This window comes from Lepisma saccharinum, chromosome 5 (assembly GCF_977018435.1).
Source record: "Lepisma saccharinum chromosome 5, izLepSacc3.1, whole genome shotgun sequence".
Lineage (NCBI taxonomy): Eukaryota > Metazoa > Arthropoda > Insecta > Zygentoma > Lepismatidae > Lepisma > Lepisma saccharinum.
The window spans coordinates 10,357,301-10,378,530 of record NC_139233.1 but is presented as its reverse complement, the minus strand read 5'-3'; the positions used below and the strand labels follow the sequence as shown (position 1 = coordinate 10,378,530).

At 36.4% G+C, this 21,230-nt stretch overlaps 1 protein-coding gene across 7 annotated transcripts in view; it reads right to left on the bottom strand.

The window, feature by feature from the left end:
- Positions 1-3,092: 3,092 nt before the first annotated feature.
- LOC145987648 (otoferlin-like) overlaps positions 3,093-21,230 on the bottom strand; it is a 453,910-nt gene continuing 435,772 nt past the window's right edge. For all 7 annotated transcript variants that reach the window (XM_083122142.1, XM_083122144.1, XM_083122148.1 and 4 more), the window contains 9 exons: positions 19,334-19,605; positions 17,845-18,015; positions 14,776-14,939; positions 14,035-14,165; positions 13,554-13,741; positions 6,317-6,555; positions 5,485-5,663; positions 4,037-4,137; positions 3,093-3,690 (listed from right to left, as the gene is read on the bottom strand). In XM_083122142.1, the coding sequence (XP_082978268.1) occupies positions 3,510-3,690; positions 4,037-4,137; positions 5,485-5,663; positions 6,317-6,555; positions 13,554-13,741; positions 14,035-14,165; positions 14,776-14,939; positions 17,845-18,015; positions 19,334-19,605 (1,626 nt within the window). In that variant the 3' untranslated portion in view covers positions 3,093-3,509. The remainder of the gene's footprint in view (positions 3,691-4,036; positions 4,138-5,484; positions 5,664-6,316; positions 6,556-13,553; positions 13,742-14,034; positions 14,166-14,775; positions 14,940-17,844; positions 18,016-19,333; positions 19,606-21,230) is intronic.

The following is a 21,230-nucleotide window of genomic DNA, read 5'->3' as shown; positions in this document are numbered from 1 at the left end:
TTGACAACATACCACCATATGTAAAATTCATTTTTAAAAGCATATAGGATACAAAAGAAAAATTAATGAAAATAATCATTAATTATTTGCCAAGCAATACTTGTGAAACCCATTGTACATATCATGCACTATTTTAAAATAAGAACTAAATGTTAAAGAAACTGGCATAATTCATATTACATGTTCAACATTATGTTGTATCATCCACAGGTTCTATGTGCTTAAAAATATAGTTTTTTCAAGATACTGTGCAGAGCAAATAACCTTTTGGAAAGATGTGAAAAAATACTACTATATAAGCTAAAGAGAATAAAGCATTATTTTCACCTACTTTCACTAATTTGAAACGTGATTCAAGAGAGAACTGGTGTTGAATCCTTAGGGTGAGTGCACATGTTGATCTTCCATTAGAACGATCTACCAGAGTAAAGCGCAAATCACACTAATTATATCTTCGCTATGTCCAATGTGTGATTTGCACTATACGCCTCTACAGGTCGAAATTAACATCTTCCATTACATTTTTCTAATTGAATAAAATATAGTTCCTAGCATTTAACACTTTAGTTAATTCAGAAAAAGTCAGGTTTTACTGGATTTTTTTCTTGTTTTAGAAAATTTCATTTTATCTACCTTTAAGTTTATGAAAATATGTTTGTACAATTATTTAACTTGGGATTACCTATGTACACAAACTATTTTAATACTAGGTCTGAGTCAGCACCATATACTTTGAAGTATACATAAGTTACAATTTTCAATAATTCTTCAACAAAATTATGTGACAAAAACAGGTTTTTAAAGTTGGACCTAATTGGGGCAACAGGGCCACTCTTGTATGGGAAAAAAATATTTAAAAATATTTGTTAATAATAGTGCAATCAGGATTTTAGATTTACTGAATAAGTTCTATGGGGGAGGGGATTGTTTTGATATTCTTAGAAAATATATAGAATATTACTGAAATCATACTGTAAGCAAAATACTTCCCTAAAGATGTGTTCTCGATATTTCAACAAGAATCACCAGTAGTTCACACGTATAGTCAACAGTAAATGTAATAGTAGGCAAACTGTCCATCACCATTCCTTCTGTTTCCTTTTATCTACATCTCCGAAACTTGTGGCATGCTAGATTAGTGCAATAGTGCAAGTTCACAAACCAAAATGGACAAGACATTTTCAAATACATATTAAAAGCTTTACAGAAATACAAAGGAAAGACAATGCTCAGGGAACTCTTCCTTGGGACACACAAGCCAGAATTTTCAAACATTTGGAATTCCTCAAACTTGTGCGAAACAGGTTTTACCCTTGGAATCCCAGTTCACTTCCAACCCCTCCATTTTCAACTCTGTTCCCTTGTTGTTCATGGTTCATATTGAAAATTCCCTTCCAAGCTTTAAAATCCCTGTATTGTCAAATAAAGTGCTTTTTTTAATATACCCCTTGACAAGAATTCGAACCTGAAACCTCTGGCTTCATAGTGAATTATGCTACAAATGGTAATGGTCCCCTCTGCTGCCAGCATAGTAAAAAGAAAGTTTTAATTTACTTGGTTCACAAAACACATGCTCCTATGATATACTGTCAAAATATGATTAATTATGGGTGAAGCCCCCCCCTCTCCCAGAAAGCTTTTCTATCTATGCATGTAGTTCCCTGCAACTAGCTAGGAGTTGCTTTTATTCATATCATCAATACAGGGTGGCTCAATAAGTCACTTAACACCCTCAGTACAAGGCCACTGCGGCATGGAATTTGAAATTGGCGATGACCAATCATTGCCTGGCCAAGGGGGAACCACATTGACGCCACCCACACGGTCGGCGGCCATCTTGATGTACGCCATCTTGAATTAAACTTCAGAATTTTAAATGGGAAGGGGGTCGTATGACATATCAAAATGGGCTAGAATTTCACGAGAAATGCAATGGTGAAGGTTTTTTTTTGACGTATCTTTAACCAATAAAAAGTTATGACTGAATTCTTGTACCAATTTGCTCCTTTTCGAGGTGTTAGAAAAATGCCTTAAAATTTGTTTAGCGCATCGGTAATGCATCGAGATCAAAGTGACGTCTAGGGAGAGACGTTCGCATGCCATTGCACATTATTTTAATCGGATACATCCATGAAGAGCTGCTCATTATGAATGGTTGTCGCGAACAATTTACAGTGTGACGCTTCCATTGAATTAAAAGTCCTTCACAGTGACAAGGCTAATGTTTATGTTCAGAAGGAAGTTTATAAACAGAATATTCGATGCTTTTTATCTGATAACTAACTTTGGACAGAAACTGGTTCATAACGTTCCCATAAGTGTTCTGGTGTTCTTCCCTATTGAAAAAACTCTGTAAAAAGTACCTTCTTCCATAAGCAAGGATGGAAAAAACTGTTTATTTAACAAATCCAAGTAGCCCTAAGCATTTAAGGTTCCGTTGATGAAAAATTGACTAACCAATCGTGTCCCACACAGCACGTCACACCATTAACTTACCAACACTAACCATTCAGCTTTGATCTGTCAAAAATGGGTTATCAGCTAAAAAGCATCGATTATTCTGTTTATAAACTTCCTTCTGAACATAAACATTAGCCTTGTCACGGTGAAGGACTTTTAATTCAATGGAAGCGTCACACTGTAAATTGTTCGCGACAACCATTCATAATGAGCAGCTCTTCATGGATGTATCCGATTAAAATAATGTGCAATGGCATGCGAACGTCTCTCCCTAGACGTCACTTTGATCTCGATGCATTACCGATGTGCTAAACAAATTTTAAGGCATTTTTCTAACACCTCGAAAAGGAGCAAATTGGTACAAGAATTCAGTCATAACTTTTTATTGGTTAAAGATACGTCGAAAAAACCTTCACCATTGCATTTCTCGTGAAATTCTAGCCCATCTTGATATGTCATACGACCCCCTTCCCATTTAAAATTCTGAAGTTTAATTCAAGATGGCGGACATCAAGATGGCCGCCGACCGTGTGGGTGGCGTCAATGTGGTTCCCCCTTGGCCAGGCAATGATTGGTCATCGCCAATTTCAAATTCCATGCCGCAGTGGCCTTGTACTGAGGGTGTTAAGTGACTTATTGAGCCACCCTGTATATCTTGATATACAGCAATCTTTTTAGCACAACTTAACTTTATTATACTTACATTATAAAGTGTATAAATATTTAAGTATCAGTTAAATATGGTGTTGACTCAGCCTTGTATGATTCTACTTCACTTTGTCAATACAGTGGATGCCTTCTTTACAGAAACAATAAAACCTCTTTATAGTAAAGAAGACACATGAATGAAGCTACGTGTTTGCACTACAGAAAACGAGTTTCTATTTTCACACACTTGAATTGACTTCGTTTTGCATTTTTTTTACACATTGCACACTCACGCAAGAAAACACGGTCACAAACATGTCTGCATGCAAGCCACATAAATGCATACACACAAATGATACCTCACACAAGTTCACCACGGATTGGAGAAGCTTCACACACGTTCATGCTCCAAGAATCTTCTTGACAGTGTAGCCAGGCACAGAGTAAAAGAAGAGTAGAATCACCACGGCAAGGGCTAAAATTATTAGAATCTTAAGGATGGCCCATTTGTAGTTGTGCCAGATTATGTACCGGATGGACTTCAGGGGGTTCAGGAACCACATGAAAGATGAGTCGGGTCGGCTGGAATAAATTTAAATGTGAATAATTTAATTTAATTAAAAGTGAAACCAAAATGTCAAAACCTGAGATGTATTTAAAGCCTGGCTGGACCTTTGTCCGATACTAGAAAAGCCATTTTCAAAAATTCCTCCCCCTTTGAAAAACTGCTGCGATATATGAAAGTTTACATAGCCACAAAATTACTGTGAATGTCCAGCCAACAGTGAAAGCAAACCACACGAAGATTCATGTGAATGCTTAGGAAATAATTCTAAGCAGATCAATTTTTCAGATTTTGAAATATCAATGATTTGTTGTCACACGCATATCACATATTTCTTATCATATAATACAAGGATGTACTTACTTAGGCTTGTCCAAGGGATCAGGTTCACTTCTACCCAGGCCAGCTGGGTTCTTTTCTGCTTCTTCATGAGTCAGCAGATGGATTTCTGCTTCTACTTTACCCTGAGAAGAGAAATTTGTCACAATTACGACACGCAGGATAATAAAAAAAACAATACAAGATGAACATTAATGGGACTTTCACATACACTTGTCATTTGCAAGCAAACCTACAGAAATAACTAAGCTTTCGTACTGAAGTTACATGACAAGATACATGTGTTGCTTGTCATTTGTGTGTCACTAGGACTGGGTCATTATCTCAATACCATGCATCGAGTCATCTTGTTCTCTTGGTCGCACATGCAGAGTGAATACTTTGGAACAGATTGGACAGGGCTTGTGTCACTTATCACTTTTGCGTGAAACTTTTCCAGTCTGAAAGCTTCCTAAAATGTAATCAGAATCGGAGTGTAAGAGTCACTCATGTTTTAACTCTCTCAACCCCTGTAATGTGCTCCCGTAGAGGATGCATGACTGATCATTCAACTTCAACTGTAATCAATTTTAATCTGTAGTGTAACCCTTACTTTTTAACAACATATTAACTTAGATCATTGAAAGATTGACTGAAGCAAAAATACAGCAAAAATTTGGAGTAGCATGAAATACTGTCAGGAGATCTGGAATCATTAAAACTACCGACACCACCTTGAAACGATATCCATACAGATGTTGATAATTTCTTTCAGATTCCCAACCAATACTGATACTAATGCTTGAAAATTTTAATAATCAACAGTTGTTCAAAATCTTGATTGTGTGTAAGCGTATCACTGCAATGATACACTTCAGTTTACTGAGTTTTGCTTTAAAATATTCCAGAATTACATTAGAATATTAAAACACATGTTATCTAACTACAAAATCCTGTTTTCCAAACAAAACTAAGGCTAAATACAAAGGAACTTTGAATTTTGCATTATTTCCAGGAAAAGTGTCACCTGGCATTTTTGCAGAACCATGAAAACCAAAAATGCTGGGAAAGTATTGGCTGGTCTCCATAAATAAACTCTAACCGATACTTTCCGATTCTGATAACACTGGTATCGACCAATATCAATATATTGGCATCAGTATCAGCTCAGCCCTAATCAAAATGCACTCTAAAATTCATATAATGTATTTTCTTCTCTAGCAGACAAGCTACATATTGGTAAAAATTAAGAGGTAACACACAATGCAAATTTATTATTCAGAATAGGGTGTATGCAGATGTTGTAGGAATATCAAGATATGTTTCTGTAAATTCTGAATAACAGCAATTTTCTTCTGATTATGCATGTTGTAGCTTCTAGTTGGCTTTTCTTACTATAATTGAGAATATAAAGAATATTTTGACTTCCAGAGATTTTCCGTATTGGACCTGCAACATGAAAATGAAATGGTGTTAAGGAAAAGTGCACTTACCGTAAGTTCCATCTCCTCATTTTCCTTCTTCACATAAAAGGGCCACCAACCCTTCACCCGCTTCTGCTTGAAGATGTTCACCATTGGGACAGATCCATCCACCTTCAGCATGTCGAGGGTGCACAGTTTGGAAGATTTGGCTCCTCTTGGGAACCTGTTAAGGTCCAAGGTGATGGCACCTACACACAAGGGAAAAAGTTACTACCAAAACTGTTAACTGATAATGCACTGGGCTCAGTTATAATTTGCAAAGTATTGAAATAGGCTGTTGATTCAAAGTGGTATCAACTCAGTCCAAATTCAAATATATAAACAACACAGACTTTACATAATAGGAAATATTGGATCATTGACATTGTTAAAAATTTTACTGACATAAACTAAAATACCATTAATGTTTCAGAGAACTGAAAGGAAGTATTCACTTATCTTGGAAACTGGCTTTTTGCCTATGTTGTTACTATTACTATTGAAATAGTACAACAAGTTTTCAAGAGGATGGTGCCTGAAATTAATGAAACACAACAAAAAGTTAGCAAAACTAATATGTGAACTATTAATAACAAGCCGCTAAATCTAAAAGAACAAGTATTATAAGTAATCACAATTTACAGTTAAGTGAATGCTTCCTTTTGGTATATTAAAATACGATTTAAGTCAATGCTAATAAAATATTGATTGAGACGGATCTCTACTATGTTGCACAAATAATTGGGAATTAACATCACTGGTGACAGCAAAAATCAAATTAGGAAGTCTACAGAATCGTGTAAAACCAAGAAAGATGCAAATTAATTGAAGAAAAAGGAGGAAAGGAAGCAAGCTCTATTACCAAGGAAATCATCAGCTGAGAAGTGATCCGCATCCCAAACTTGCAGTTCCAAGCGAGCAGGTATCTTGCACTCCGTTTCATCCCAGGAGAAGAGAGATTCCTTCCTGGATATCACAATCTTCTCCTCGGCCACCAGGTACTCGAAAGGGAAGATGAACCTCCAGTTGAAGTTTCCCTCCCCTGTGAGGGATCGGTAGTGAATGTCTGTGCACTGGCAGTCCTCGGGACCCTTCAGCCACCTGCAGAAAGATCACAGTTACGTGGTTTGAATAAGAAAATAACATTTTTATGAGAGTACTTACGAGTGGTTAATCTTAAGAAATTTCTTTCAACACTTTACCCCATTTCCAGGAATTTCCTCAGATGTTTCCAGGCCTTCCTGATGATGTAGTGTAATTTGGTCACCTTGTAATCAAGTGATTCTGGGTTTGATGCCTGGTTTAGGCACATAGTGATTTGGATCCTACAGTCTAAAGTGGAATCCGAACCACTGTGCAATGTGCTGCCACCAGGTGCACCAATTATTTCCCCTTGATTACAAGGCAACGACATCACCAATACGCTATGAAGGAGGGCCCTTTTAAAAGGTTAAAATATGAAGATTGGGAATTAGTAGTACACTGACAACTACTCTTGAAATTTCAGAGTATGCTTTTCTCTTTTTCTATTTTCTAATTTAGAAATAGTGCCTATGCAAACATTTAGTGACGAGTTACATAGTTCAACTTCATTATTTATATTGGCACATAGAAAAATAATATGTTATGATAATGAAAGTGAAAGTCCCATTAATGTTCTTAATGTTTTTTTATTATCCTGTGTGTCGTAATTGTGATAAAATTTCTCTTCTCAGGGTAAAGTTGAAGCAGAAATCCATCTGCTGACTCATGAAGCAGAAAAGAACCCAGCTGGCCTGGGTAGAAGTGAACCTCATCCCTTGGACAAGCCTAAGTAAGTACATCCTTGTTTTATAAGATAAGAAATATGTGATATGCATGTGACAACAAAGCATTGATATTTCAAAATCTGAAAAACTGATCTACTTAGAATTATTTCCTAAGCATTCACATGAATCTTCGTGTGGTTTGCTTTCACTGTTGGCTGGACATTCACAATAATTTTGTGGCTATGTAAACTTTCATATATCGCAGCAGTTTTTCAAAGGGAGAGGAAATTTTTGAAAATGGCTTTTCTGGGATTGGCCAAAGGTCCAGCTAGGCTTTAAATACATCTTAGGTTTTGACATTTTGGTTTCACTTTTAATTAAATTAAATTATTCACATTTAAATTTATTCCAGCCGACCCAACTCATCTTTCATGTGGTTCCTGAACCCCTGAAGTCCATCCGGTACATAATCTGGCACAACTACAAATGGGCCATCCTTAAGATTCTAATAATTTTAGCCCTTGCCGTGGTGATTCTTTTATCTTTTTCTATTCTATTTTCTAATTTAGAAATAGTGCCTATGCAAACATTCAGTGATGAGTTACATAGTTCAACTTTATTATTTTTATTGGCACATAGAAAAATAATATATTATGATAATGAAAGCTAAAATAAAGCTTAAGTTTTGAGATGTATATACACAAGGAGCAGCTGGAAAGTAAGGCAACAAATTGATTTCTTTAACAAGCTTCATATTAAAAAATTCACACATCTAAAACAGCCAGTGATTTTCCCTGGTCCATAGCTGTTGCCAAACTGAATATCGCGGGAAGTGTTGAATTCTGTTGTCTGCCACATTCTTTGCATTTCGGTGGCCAAGTCCGACCTGTCAAACTGTATACGTACCACACCACAAATGGCAAAGAGACCCACGAACCCTGGGGTCTATCTTCTTCCAATTTTCCCCTGCCTTACAATAATAGGGGTGAAGAATTCACAACAGGGCTTTGCCACTATTAAGTGGATTATCACATGCTTGGCCGTAACCTTTCTGCTAATCACTTTCCTAGTTGGGGTTCCCTCTAATATGGTATAAGGTTGAGGAACAGAGGTTACTAATGTCTCTCCTACACAAATCACTAGAAAATACTTGGAGAGGAACACATTCTCTTGGGGTATGTATGGTGGTAGCAAACTAAGAATAAGGCAGATCTTGCATCTCAGTGAGTCGTATCTATGGGCAAAATGGATGGGAGTGAACGTGTGTTCAGGAACAAAAGCAAATCATCTATCAGTATTGCAATGGAGAATGGGAACGAGAAACACAGGATATGTCAGGTTAAGTAAAACAGAACAGTTGGTGCTGGGGATGCCCTGCTTAGGATTTCCTGGGAAACTAAGTTGTAGTTTTGGCAGGAAGTTGGTGATGAGGTATTGTTTTTTTTAGGCTTAGGCAAAAAAGGATGGCTTTTTTTATATATGTAGTTGGTGGCAGTGGCGTACGCAAGGGGGGGGGGTTACGGTGTTTAAACCCCACCCCTTGAGCATTTGAAATATTATGAAAAATGCTGTGAAGAAAATTAAAAATGGCCAATTTATCACAGTCAAAGATCTGCGGCAATACTACTACTACTACTACTAATAATAATAATAATAATAATTTGAATTGTTATTCCCATGCAGCATGGAGACAAGCACAGAATTCCAAACACACACGTCTTTCAGAGTGAAAATAAACATGAATTCTTGAAAATAAAATATGAGGGCACCTATGATTTAAAAGAGAAAAAAAGTTGTTTTGTATCTCAGCTGCAATAGTGTTCAATTAACACTTTTTTTTTGTGTGAACAATGAGCATTAACTAAAGAAAGTTCTTGGTTCGTTGTAAGCGGGTAATGTATAGACAAAAGCTAGGCAGACAAGAATACACAGCCACCAGTCCGCTTTCCGATTGTTTACACTGGCACGTTTAAATTTCTGATTTCAAACGACAATAAGATTAACTATTGTAAAATGTTTTGTTGGTAAGAACAGCAAGACAATCCAGATGTCAATTATCGGGGACATGAGCTGAAAAATTCCAACCAATTCCGGGAATCGAGCCCTGATCTCCTGTGTGGTTGTCAGATGTCCTAAAAGACCAGACCACCACAGCTCGTTGGATGAGTTCCATACTTTGATTACACTGATAAACAATGAAATACTCCTTTAAATAAAACTAAGTGATCTTTATGTATTCAGATGTGCTGATAAGGAATATTGCACCCATTTTCCTGTATCACCTAAAGTTTTTGCAGAACACCCAAATTTTATAGTTTTATGGTTTCAGGTCTGCACACCCTGCTCCGCATCTGACTAAACGTTTGGTTCCTAGCAAATGGATAAAAACCTTTTAGCGACCTTGTGTGTTTATGACTGGCACTTAATATTTCGTTGAGGAAACATCTGGCAGTAGAGTAATTTCCTGTTTCTCTGTTAAAATTTGTTCCTTTTGTGGGTTAGTCGAGTCTTAACTTCCTTTCCGATAACTTTGCGAGTAGCCGTATTTTATATTTGTGTATGTTCGTGAAATTGTGAATGTAATATTGTGTATAGTGAAGTGTAAGTTGTATATTAACAAAACGATCAGAGCATTCATAATTGTTTTTTTAAAGAAATATATTATAACTCAATTAATGAGTTCGCCATGTCACGCAAATGTATGAATAACCTGAACTGGTTTTGTTCTGTTTGCGGGGAATTTACTCCGAAGTCACAGAGAAATACTAGCACTCCTATAGTGAAAAAAGCATATGAGTTGTATCTTGGAAGTAAAGTAGACGCGGGAAAAAGCTGGGCACCAGGTAAAATTTGTTGCAATTGTTCGCGAACTTTATATAATATAAAATATAAAATATAAAAATATTATATATAAAATATAAAAAAAACATTTATAACGGAATGAACGACAACCTGGAATTGCGAAGCTCGTAACTGGACGTGATTCTTCTGATATTGGAATTTGAAAATAAGCTTGAGCCATGTCCAATGTAGTGTAAAAAAATTTACCCGCAAGACGTGCTAAAATATCATTGCAATCTGGAGTGGGATATGAAACATTGTATATTACTTTATTAATTTCTGAAAAGTCTGAAACAACTAAGAATATGCGATGACGAAATGGTGAGTTTTCACAAGGTTCAATGATCTGTTGTTCTTGAAGTCTTGTTATTTCATTTTTCATTTTTTCCCTTAAATTTATGGGTATGGGAATTTGCCTAGCAAATGGAGGAACACATTCAGCAACATCTATGTGTGCTTCCATTGCGTTTGTTTTAGAAAAGCACTCAGGATTCCAATACATGATATCTGCATAATTGTAAATTAAATTTTGAATTTTAAGTTTTTGGTCTTCTGTTAGTTCGGGATTTATATCAATTTGTTTAACGTCATAAAATTTCCTATGTTTAGTGAGTCGTTTTAAGGTTTCTTGGTCTAAATTTTCGTCACCTTGCTCGAATGAATGATGTACTTTATGACCACTATTTGCATTCACATTGACGTTAGTGTCATAAATTTCAGAAATTATTTGGTTACTTCCTGCTGAACCAATTGGAGTGTTTTTCTGTATTACTAACGGATGATTTTTTGCGTTTGTTAGCAAAATGTGGGGTTCTTCTTCATTAACTAATGCATAAGGTGCTAAAATATCTAATGAGTCCAACAATTCTTTATTCGGTTCAAATGTGTTATATTTAGTCCCAATCTGGATGTTTTCTAGCCGTAGTTTTACATAAGTTGAGGATTTCGGTTGTAATGTTATTTTATGTTTTGCTACAAATGTTGAACTTTGATTTAAATCTAACATTTGAAATATTTGATCAGGAATGGTGTGTACTTTGCTTTCGTCACTGGAAAATTGCCATTTTGGTGAATACCCTAATCTCTGCAATGAGATCGTATTATCTCCTAACGATATGTTTGCTTTGTGTAGATTTAAAAAATCTGTGCCCAAAATTGCATACTGGAATTTTGTATTAGCTATTCTGAATGGGTGACAGTAAAATTTCCCACCGATTCGGAATCGTATGAAGGCAATTTGTCTGACAGTTATGGAATTTCCACTTATTCCTGCTATGGTTGAATTTATGTTTATTCTTTTTGCATTTGTTGGAACCAAGTTGTCATTTATTATACTACAATTTGCACCTATGTCTACAAGTACTTTACAAGGTTTCCTATTCATTGTTGCTTCTAGAAAACTAAGATTATTCTGTTTAATTATGGGAACTGTATGCGAACTTTTCCCCTGACGACCGTTCCCACGTTCATAGGGTTTCAATAGTTTAAAGAGGCATTAGGTGATTGTTGTTCCGATGAACCTGTCTGATTGTAATATACTTGTTGATTATATTGCTGGGCTGTATTTTGTTCACTTTGAGGGCAACAGTTTTGACAGGGTTGCCATCTCTGAGCTTGTTGAGGGTGTTGTCTCTGGAATGACCTATAAACTCCTCTATGGTAATTTGAACGTCCCCTGTTCCCACGTTGGTAACCATTGTTTGAATTATTTGATCTATAAAAATTGTTACTTCTTTGGGAATGTGAACTATTCCTACCGTTATATCTTTGGCGTGCAGGAAATCTATTATTAGTTCTAGTAGGCTGTGATCTATTTCTGAACGTTTGTGCACTATTCTGAAAATGATTAATTTGGAGCTCATTCATTTTAATTTCCAAATCTTTTAATTGATCTTGTGTTACAAAGTTTTTTTCTGTTTGCAGTTGACTGTTTATTTCCTGTTGATTATTCGAGCTAGTTTGAGGTTCTTTTATGGGAGGTTGGGTTACTATGTTTTGCAATCCTATCTGATTTGTTGATGCAACTAGACCTTGAGTGTATTTAAGCGCCGCTAATTCCCTAGCTTCTCTGTACGCTTGCTCTTCCAAAAGGGTTTGTTTTCTTTGCAAGTTGTTGATGAACCGTAGAAGTTCATTCACCGAATTAAAATTCTTGTCGGAAGCTACTTGAAGGTACTGCGTACGCAGTCCCCTCACAATGTAATAAATTACCTGATCCACGGATGCTTGGGGGAGATATTTCTGAATCAAGGCATGCTTACGCAAGATGTAAGCTTGCGGGGTTTCCTGAATTTGTTGGACTTGTTCCTTTAAGAAATCTTCAACCAGGAGAGGTTGACCAATGTCCCTAAAAGTGTTGGTAATTTCTGTTTTGAGCGTTTGATACTCCTTATTTGCATAATCTGGTTGAGATTTTATTCCCGTTATTAAATCTAAAGCGATTCCAGTGAGGAATAAAGGCAAGAAATCTTTTCTTTTTGCAGGGGTCCAAGTTAATGCATCCGCCATATTTTCAAAAGTTGTGAAAAATTGATCAACTTCTAAGGGTTTTGCCCCTGAAAACTTTTCCGGTTGAATAAAATTTGGTATGTTTAATGCCATGACTTCAGTATTGTTGACAACAGTGGAAGGAATAATGGCAACACAGTCCGTGGAATGTGCAGTGTTGGTGGAAAACTGCTGTATGTATCGCGACCTTGCCCTGGTGACTGGACGAGACGGTGAAATCGGAACCGTTTGTTCCGCCAGCTGTTGAATCCTCGTTAAAGATAACTCTAATTCGTGTTCATTTTTCCTTAGCATTCCTAACCCGCGTTCTGAAGCACATATTTTCTATAAGGAACTCGCACCTACAACTAAAAGTTACAAAAAAAGGCCCGTACCTCTACCATGTTTCCTCCTTCCCTTATTTCATTATTTTATTACCGGGGTGTAAGTAAGAAAAGGTATTAGCGAGAGGTTTAGTAACAAGGCTCAGACCATTCTATGTTCGGAGAGACGCCTCCGTCCTCCAAGGTACATACCTGCCCTGTCTTCCTCGATGTACTCACACCAAAACCAAATCCAATACTGATCCTGAAATTCCCTTCCGATCTTCTCAGATCGGTTCGGTTGCTTCGCTATACAAATTCCAATACCTGTCGATTCATATCCGTCTGTCAGGCTGGTACCTTTCCACGTATGAGACAAGTAATGGAATTTGTAAGGTCTGCATTCCAAACCGACGAGAACATCCTGTCTCCGTAATGTTTCGTTTTCAAGTACACCTTCTAATTCTTAGCTACAAGTCAACAATAGTAGTATTATTAGTAGTAATTCAACTAATTAATAAATTATAAGTATTATTAATTAATTATGATTATTATTTAATTAAAGTATAATAAAACAATGGTAATGTGAATTTGTAGAAAGTTTTCGAAATAACACCGCCCTTGATGAAATCCTGCATACGCTACTGGTTGGTGGAGTATATACATAATTAATAATACCCATATGTTGCTGTGTACTTACCCTTTGACATAGATGTCTGACATCTTCTCCCCTGTGAAGAAGGCATCATCTTCAAGTACCACATCATCCGTGTTCCAGATAATTATCCGGAGCTCGTAGGACTTTGGTTTCCTTGGAGAAATGTCAATTGCAGGTCCTGGAAGGGGCATATCCATCGGGAACATGTCCACCCACATCTCAAGTTTGCCCTGAGTAAGTGAAGAGTTAGCTATTAAGTGCAATTTAAAAGAAAAATGATCTTAAACAAAGCTTACTTTAAAATTATGTGTACGTTTTGATTCTTAGGAGACGGTTCTTTTCTTTATAATACACGAAGTGTACCAAATGGTCATTATCTGTTATTATAATCACAGATTACAAACAATAAATAAATATAATTCCAAATACTTTATTTGTATTTGTATTACTTTACATTCCATTTCTGCCACTTTAACTAATTACACAATAAATTATATACAATTAAAGCTTGATATTCCATTACCTGTTCAATTCCTGGCTTCTCTGGGTTGTACAGGGGTCGAGTTTCTATGTGTTCAGGAACAAGTTGGCAGCCCACTCTTGGTATCTCGTGCCACCTGTGCAAAACAGCTAGCGCCAAGTGCTCCTCCATGCCTGAAATGCCACAAGATGTTCCTACAACAAAGCACCTTTACTAGTACTAAGTCAATGCCTATGTAATGCTATCAGTATTGGAAAATTTTGATTAAAATTTAATCACTAATACTTTCTAAAGCATCAATGATAGAAGTCAGTTGCAAAAGTGCATTATTAATTAACTACTAATGTCAACTGACTTAATAAGCACCCTGTGTGTGTGTGTGTGTGTGCATGGGGCGGGCACAGATTAATCCATAGATATGACTGACAATGCATATTGGTATATCAGAGTTAAGTTAATTTGTCCATTTTAACAATTTAGTATTTCTAAACATAAATTATACAAGGTTCCACAATTCTGTCATTTTGTTGTTATGAATATAACAAGTAACATTCATGATCACTGTCTATATAATTATTTTTTCAATGCATGTTTTTTTAATAAGCCAGAACAAACTTATGATAATTATCTGCTCACATAATTTTATTAATGGGTTGATTACATAATTCAGATCTACGCACAATATTTGCCATTTTGCACTGTCAAATTTATGTCAGTACATCTATCTTTTTATGCAAGTGTGTGTTTTATCATCATACTGATACAACTTTTAAAAAATCTTACCTTTGGTGTTCAGACAGTCCTCTTCATTTTGCAGGCAAAATGTTCTGATTCCTACTTTTACTTTCCCATTGGTGTATGTAGGCCCTTCCACCTTGCCATCTTTGCATAACTTTGCAAGAATTTGGGTGGGTTTCATAGGATCTCGCCACTGGTTGTACCCAAAGCTAAACATAGGAGAATAATTGTCAAAATTCAAACAAATGTCAAAATAATGTCTCAAGAATCAGAAAGCATTACAGTACCAAGGAGTGAACAGAGTACGTGAAGGTGACAAGATGCATTCCAGGCCTTGGGTGCTGAGTAACTGAATGAGGCCTGATAAACTGAAATTCTGCAATGAAGTAATCTGAAACTGGCGTTTCTGGTCAAGTGTGAGTGCGGCCAACCAAGAGGACTGCTACACTACTACAGCCTGGCATGATGGCTTCATTGCCTTTTGTGCATGGTTGAGGGGGGGGGGGGGGAGCACACCACTTTCTCTGTTTCTCCTGTGCAGGTGGGTCTTGAATTTACGTTTAAGTCCTGATGGAACTTGCATTTGTCACTTTATTTCCAGATTAAAATTTTGTCAATCAACTCCCTCAGTCTAAATCTTACTCCATATTTTTATTCAAAAGAAGAAGATAAGTACATGTACATGAATAATCTACACGAGTATATATTTACAAGAGTATAACTAGGGGCATTCATATTTCGTTTTTGACAAAAAACAAAATTTGAAAAACACACATTGTAGTGTTAATTTTTCATGTGTTTGAAAGGTGTGAGATGCATTTTGTGACCATATTTTGTCACGAAATAATGCGAAATGAACTGCAAAAAGCGAAATTAACTCTTAAACACGAAATTCAGGTTTTATTCACCGACGAGACACCTTCTGAGGTCTGAATTATCCTGAGAGTTATGCAATTCCCGGAAAAGTTATTAATTCTGCTGTTAATATTGGAGAAGCAAAAATGGACTCCTATACACAGAAATAAACTTAATACTCTGATAACTACATAAATGTGCTATTAGAAGTGAAATGTTAATTTTGTGGAAAAAGTGTAGTTTTTAAATCAAATTTAGGATTATATTCACAATATTAAACCCAAAATGTATTTTTATATACCACTTTTCATACAATTTTTCACCGCTATAACACCAATATTTTATTTTATTTACCGCTTTTGAACCCGAAATTGACTCCATTTTTGTACCGAAATTTTGTGCAATAGTGTTTGTATAATAAATGTGCCCAGGAATACAATTACAATGTATTGCAGTTTTAAGTACATTGTATTTATTTTAACAAATTGAATATCATGTCCCTTTGTTTTATTATTATGTGCAAACTAATGTAAGATGGCATAAAGCTACTTTGGCAGTCTAATCTCTTATACGTATAATACATGAATAACATATACTTTCTTAAAAACACAAAGTTTAATTTTAAATATCAGCAGTGTTTCACTTGATGAAAGCACCATGACATAGTGCTGAAATGTTGCAACAAACGTGCTTGTGCAAGAGTAATTTGGGTTTTTATGAATGTGTGAGATTAGATCAATACACACAAATAAGGTATAGTACGAGGGCTGCTGGAAAAGTTTCTGCAATTAATATGAAAAAAAAAGACAAGTGAAATTCTGGGAATGGCTTTATTGTTTTTCAAAGTATTCACCCTTAAGATCGATACACTTTTGCATATGCTCAAACCAATTTTGAAAGCATTTTTTCCACTCTGAAGCTGATACCTCAGAAACCGCTGTTCGGAATGTGTCAACAGCTGCTTCAGGCAACACAAATCGCTCACCATGCATCTTATTTTTCATGTGTGGGAAAAAAAAGAAGTCATTAGGTGATAAATCTGGTGAGTACAGACAATGAGTCATTAATTCGACATTTTTATTGGACAAAAAATCAACAGTTTGATGTTTCTGAGTGGGAACTGTCATGGTCGTGGTGAAGAATAATGCAACGATTTGGGTTTGTTTTACACAATTCATTGATGACCTCTGGCAAACAAATTGTTGTATACCACTCAGTATTTAAAGTCCTTCGATCTTCTAAAGCTATTGTTGCCACATGTCCAGTATAACCAAAGAAACAAGCAATAATTTGCTTTGCAGCACTCCTCAAACAAACAACGTTTGTTGGTTTCAGCTCACTTTGAAACACCCAAACAGTGGATTGCTGTTGTAGTTTTGGGTTCATATGAATAGATCCAAGTTTCGTCCCCTGTAATGATGTAGTACACCAAATTTGACTTGCCTCGGTTGAATTTTTTGAGCATTTCTTTATACCAATTTACACGAGCCTGTTTTTGGGCTTCAGTCAAGTTGTGTGGGATCCAACGGCTTGAAAGTTTCCATACGTTCAGATGACCATGCAAAATCGTATATATTGCTTTCATGTCAACGTTCAAGGATGCCGGAATCTCACGGTATGTCACATGTCTATCTCTCTTTATCTTTTCAGGCACATCATCAACATTACTAGTAACAACAGACATGGATGGACGACCTTCATGAAATTCATCACTGAGAAATGTGCGACCACGCTGGAACTCGGAAAACCAATTGTACACAGTCCTATTGGATGGTGCTTCATCCCCAAAAGCCAAATGAAGTCGCTCAATGCATTGTTTCGGTGTTAAACTACATTTGAAATCATAAAAAAATCATTGCCAGAAAGTGTTCACGAGAAATTTCCATTTCTCACACGAAACTACTTCTTCAAACTGCTGTGAAAAATATACGAATAGGCTTAAACAAACAATCAAAGATAATTTAAACATAAAAAAGGTATATTCTTCTGAATTTTATAATAGCGGAACACTAGCGCCACTGTTGGTGGTAGTTTGCAGAAACTTTTCCAGTGGCCCTCGTATCTTTTGGTAAACTCCAGACAGGAGATATGGATGCTTTATCCAGATTAAACCATATCCAGGCATACTGTTAAATATCACATTATGTGCACTTTCATTGCTGATACTATCATAACTGAAATTATACCAACTTGCATGAAGAATGCCTATTTGCAAGAAAACGATTTAAAAATTACTGAGAGAGACTACGAGGTACTCACTCTTCATACTTATTTGCAATCCCACAGGTAGCCCTGTGCCTGCTGTAGAAGCGGTTTTCCAAGTCAATTTTTGTTTCGCCAATGAGATCGTCAGATCCTACAAGATCCCAATCTAGGATCTGAACTGTTAGCATTGAATCCTGTGGAAACGTAGCTTCAAATTCAAAACATCTGCAAGAAAGGATGATTAGAATGAGTCAAAGAGATGATAATTTGGGCCAATAGTCCACCATAAAGCATTTAAACAAACTTAACATGTTAACTGGCACCAGTGGTGGTGATTAGGGAGGTGGGGCAGTTGCCCCCCTAACTTTTCAACACTTTTAACCCCGTACTATGCTAAACCTGATCTACAAAGATAAATATACTGCCCTTGTCCCCCCTCCCCCCACAGTTTTGGAACCCAATCGCCACCACAGACTGCCACAATAGCCCGATGGCGCAGTGGTAGCATCGTCACCTTGTAATTATATGGGTTTGATACCCGGTGGAGGCACATGGTAGTTCGGATCCCACTTTAAACTGTAGGTCCAGTCCCGATTAGCTCAGCTGTGCATAAAGTGGACTTAAAACACCAAGTCATACCAAACCAAACTGCCACAATAGAAGAAAAAAAATCTCTGGGGCTATGATGTTTTATTACGAGAATATAATAAAAATGTTGAAAGCAATATGTTTCTTGATTAGATGAAAAGTTGTTATTTTTAATTATTTTATGTGCGTGAGTCATATGCAACTCACGTGGCGCTAGAATCAATTATTATGCTGCACATCACAAGAGTTATATTTGGCTCACAGCATATTTATTGCTTTTTCCTGAGTATTGTTATTTTTTTTTTCTGTGCACTGAGTCTTTTGTTATATGTAATATGACTCTGTTGAATACTATTGTATCGATATTGTTTGAGGAGCTGGTCAGCAATAGTTCAAGGCCAAATGCACATTGAGAACAGTTCATGAGTGAAAAATGTTTCTTTTTGTTCACTTATCAGATTTAAGTGGAATTTAAAGGCAAAATTAAATAGAAAAGTAATTAATGTACATCTATTCATTTGATTCATGCTTTTTAAATTGTTCGTATTAATTGTAACAATAACAGCATCACTAAATAAGACTTTCATGAACCATCTGCAAAATTTTGTTCAAGGGACCACTCTTGACGTAACATGTATGTTATAGGATGGTAGCATGAGTTCCCTGTGCACCACGAACCTCCCAAGGTAAAGAGACATGTGAGTCATGAGGCCCCTGGCGTAAAACTAGCATGAATCAAAATACAATTCTCATGGCAGTTAACGTGTTAATAGAAGCAAAAACTACAATGAACAAATATGATTCTTTTAATACTAATATACATGATAAGGATAATTTAATAGAAACATTTTGCACATTAGCATGTGGTGAAGTGCTACTGCCTACTTCACCTGAGTAGACCACTACTACAAATACAATGAACAATTTACAAATATTTGAGCTAAAAGACACGTACTTCCCAAATACCGGATTCAGCTGCTTTGATATGTAGTTCTCCTTGTCACTCATCCTCTTCGACCCCAGCTGCAGGACAATGTAAGGGTCTGCCTTGCCGTTCAGATCCATAGGGTGAAGGTCGTTGGCTTTCACAATGTACACTCTCACAAGCACGTGGATGGGGTCGTTGGAGGGCAGCCCTTGGAAGAATCCATACTGGGGATCAAACCCCATGATTGTGTGATCTTCAATGTCTTTCGGAAGAGGCCACTTGTAAACTTTTATTGCTCCCTGAAAATTCATGTACTTCGTTATAAAATTTATTATAATGTCATTCAACATCAATAATTGTATTATGTATTGTGCATGTTATTAATACATAATTATGGTCATTTCCTATTTTAATGTTAATAAAATAAAGTAATCCAGTACGTTTTTAGTGACTGCATAATCATTAGTTACTAATACAAGTCAATATTATCATGTAATTTGAAATGTTAGCGCTGAAAACCCTGTAATGTTACTGCAAAAATATGAATTTTGGTTCTTTGGTATGCCAGTCTAAAAGTTTGATAACCTCTGCTCTAGAATGTTTATTTTTTGTAACAGAGGATTAGTAATCTGTTTCAGTACATCTTACATGAGCATTTGATTGGCGCTTGGAAAAGTATCATACTGTTATTTCCTTAATATATATTACAGTACACAGAAATAACAGTATATTTCAGAACTCTGTTAGAAAAGAATAAAGCAATAATAAAAAAGAACCTCCATGTCTTCCAAAATATGGTATTGAAACAAGTTCGATGCATGAAACATTGCACATTCGGACAACCGACTGTTGCATTGTGATAATATGTACAGCACTGCAAGACAAATCTACCATGCACGCACAACTGTTGTCAGTGAGTCTCAAACCAAAATATTTATGTAGATAATTATGGATGGGAATCAGCAGTGGCATTCCACTGGAAGCTCAAGAACCAGCAACCATGTAGCATATGTATACCACATACTGGAACAACATGTTTCTGTACGAGGGTCACTATTTATATTTTAAGCCTTGGCAACACTGATTGAAGTTAGGCGAGATTTGACGTTTGCACAGAATCGTCTGGCATTATTGACCATAACGTACTTCAAATGTTTTGTCAATAGCTTCATTTGTGTTGTTTATGTTGCCTTGGAGATTGCGCGACAACAATAAAATGGAATTAACTCGTGAACATTTTCGTGCGATGATTTTTTACGATTTTCGACGTGGATTATCAAGACAAGAGTGCATCGATCAACTTACTTCCACATTTGGCGATGAAGCCCCATCCTTTGCCACTGTGAAACGCTGGTATAACGAATTTAATCGTGGCCGCCATTCGCTCACCGACGAGATTCGCGAAGGTCGTCCAAAATCAGTTGTTGTTCAAGAAAACATTGATGCTGTGCAAAACCTAATACTGCAAGATCGTCATGTGACATACTGTGAGATTGAGGCAACCATAGGCATTAGTTCCAACAGCATATATAAAATATTACATGATCATTTAGCTGTGAGAAAGGTATGTTCTCGTTGGATCCCACACAATTTGACAAAAACTCAAAAAGATGCTCGCGTCAATTGGTGCAAACAAATGCTGAATAAATACAATCGTGGTGCTTCAAAAGACGTATATAAGATTGTAACAGGTGACGAATCATGAATATATGCATATGAGCCGGAACGTAAACAGCAGTCGACTGTATGGGTGTTTCAAGATGAACCCAATCCAACAAAAGTTGTTCGCGCTCGAAGCACATCGAAACAAATGGTTGCCTGTTTTTTGGGGAAAACTGGTCATGTGGCAACTGTGCCTTTAGAGGAACGTAGAACGGTCAACTCTGAATGGTACACAACAATTTGTTTGCCAGAGGTCTTCGGT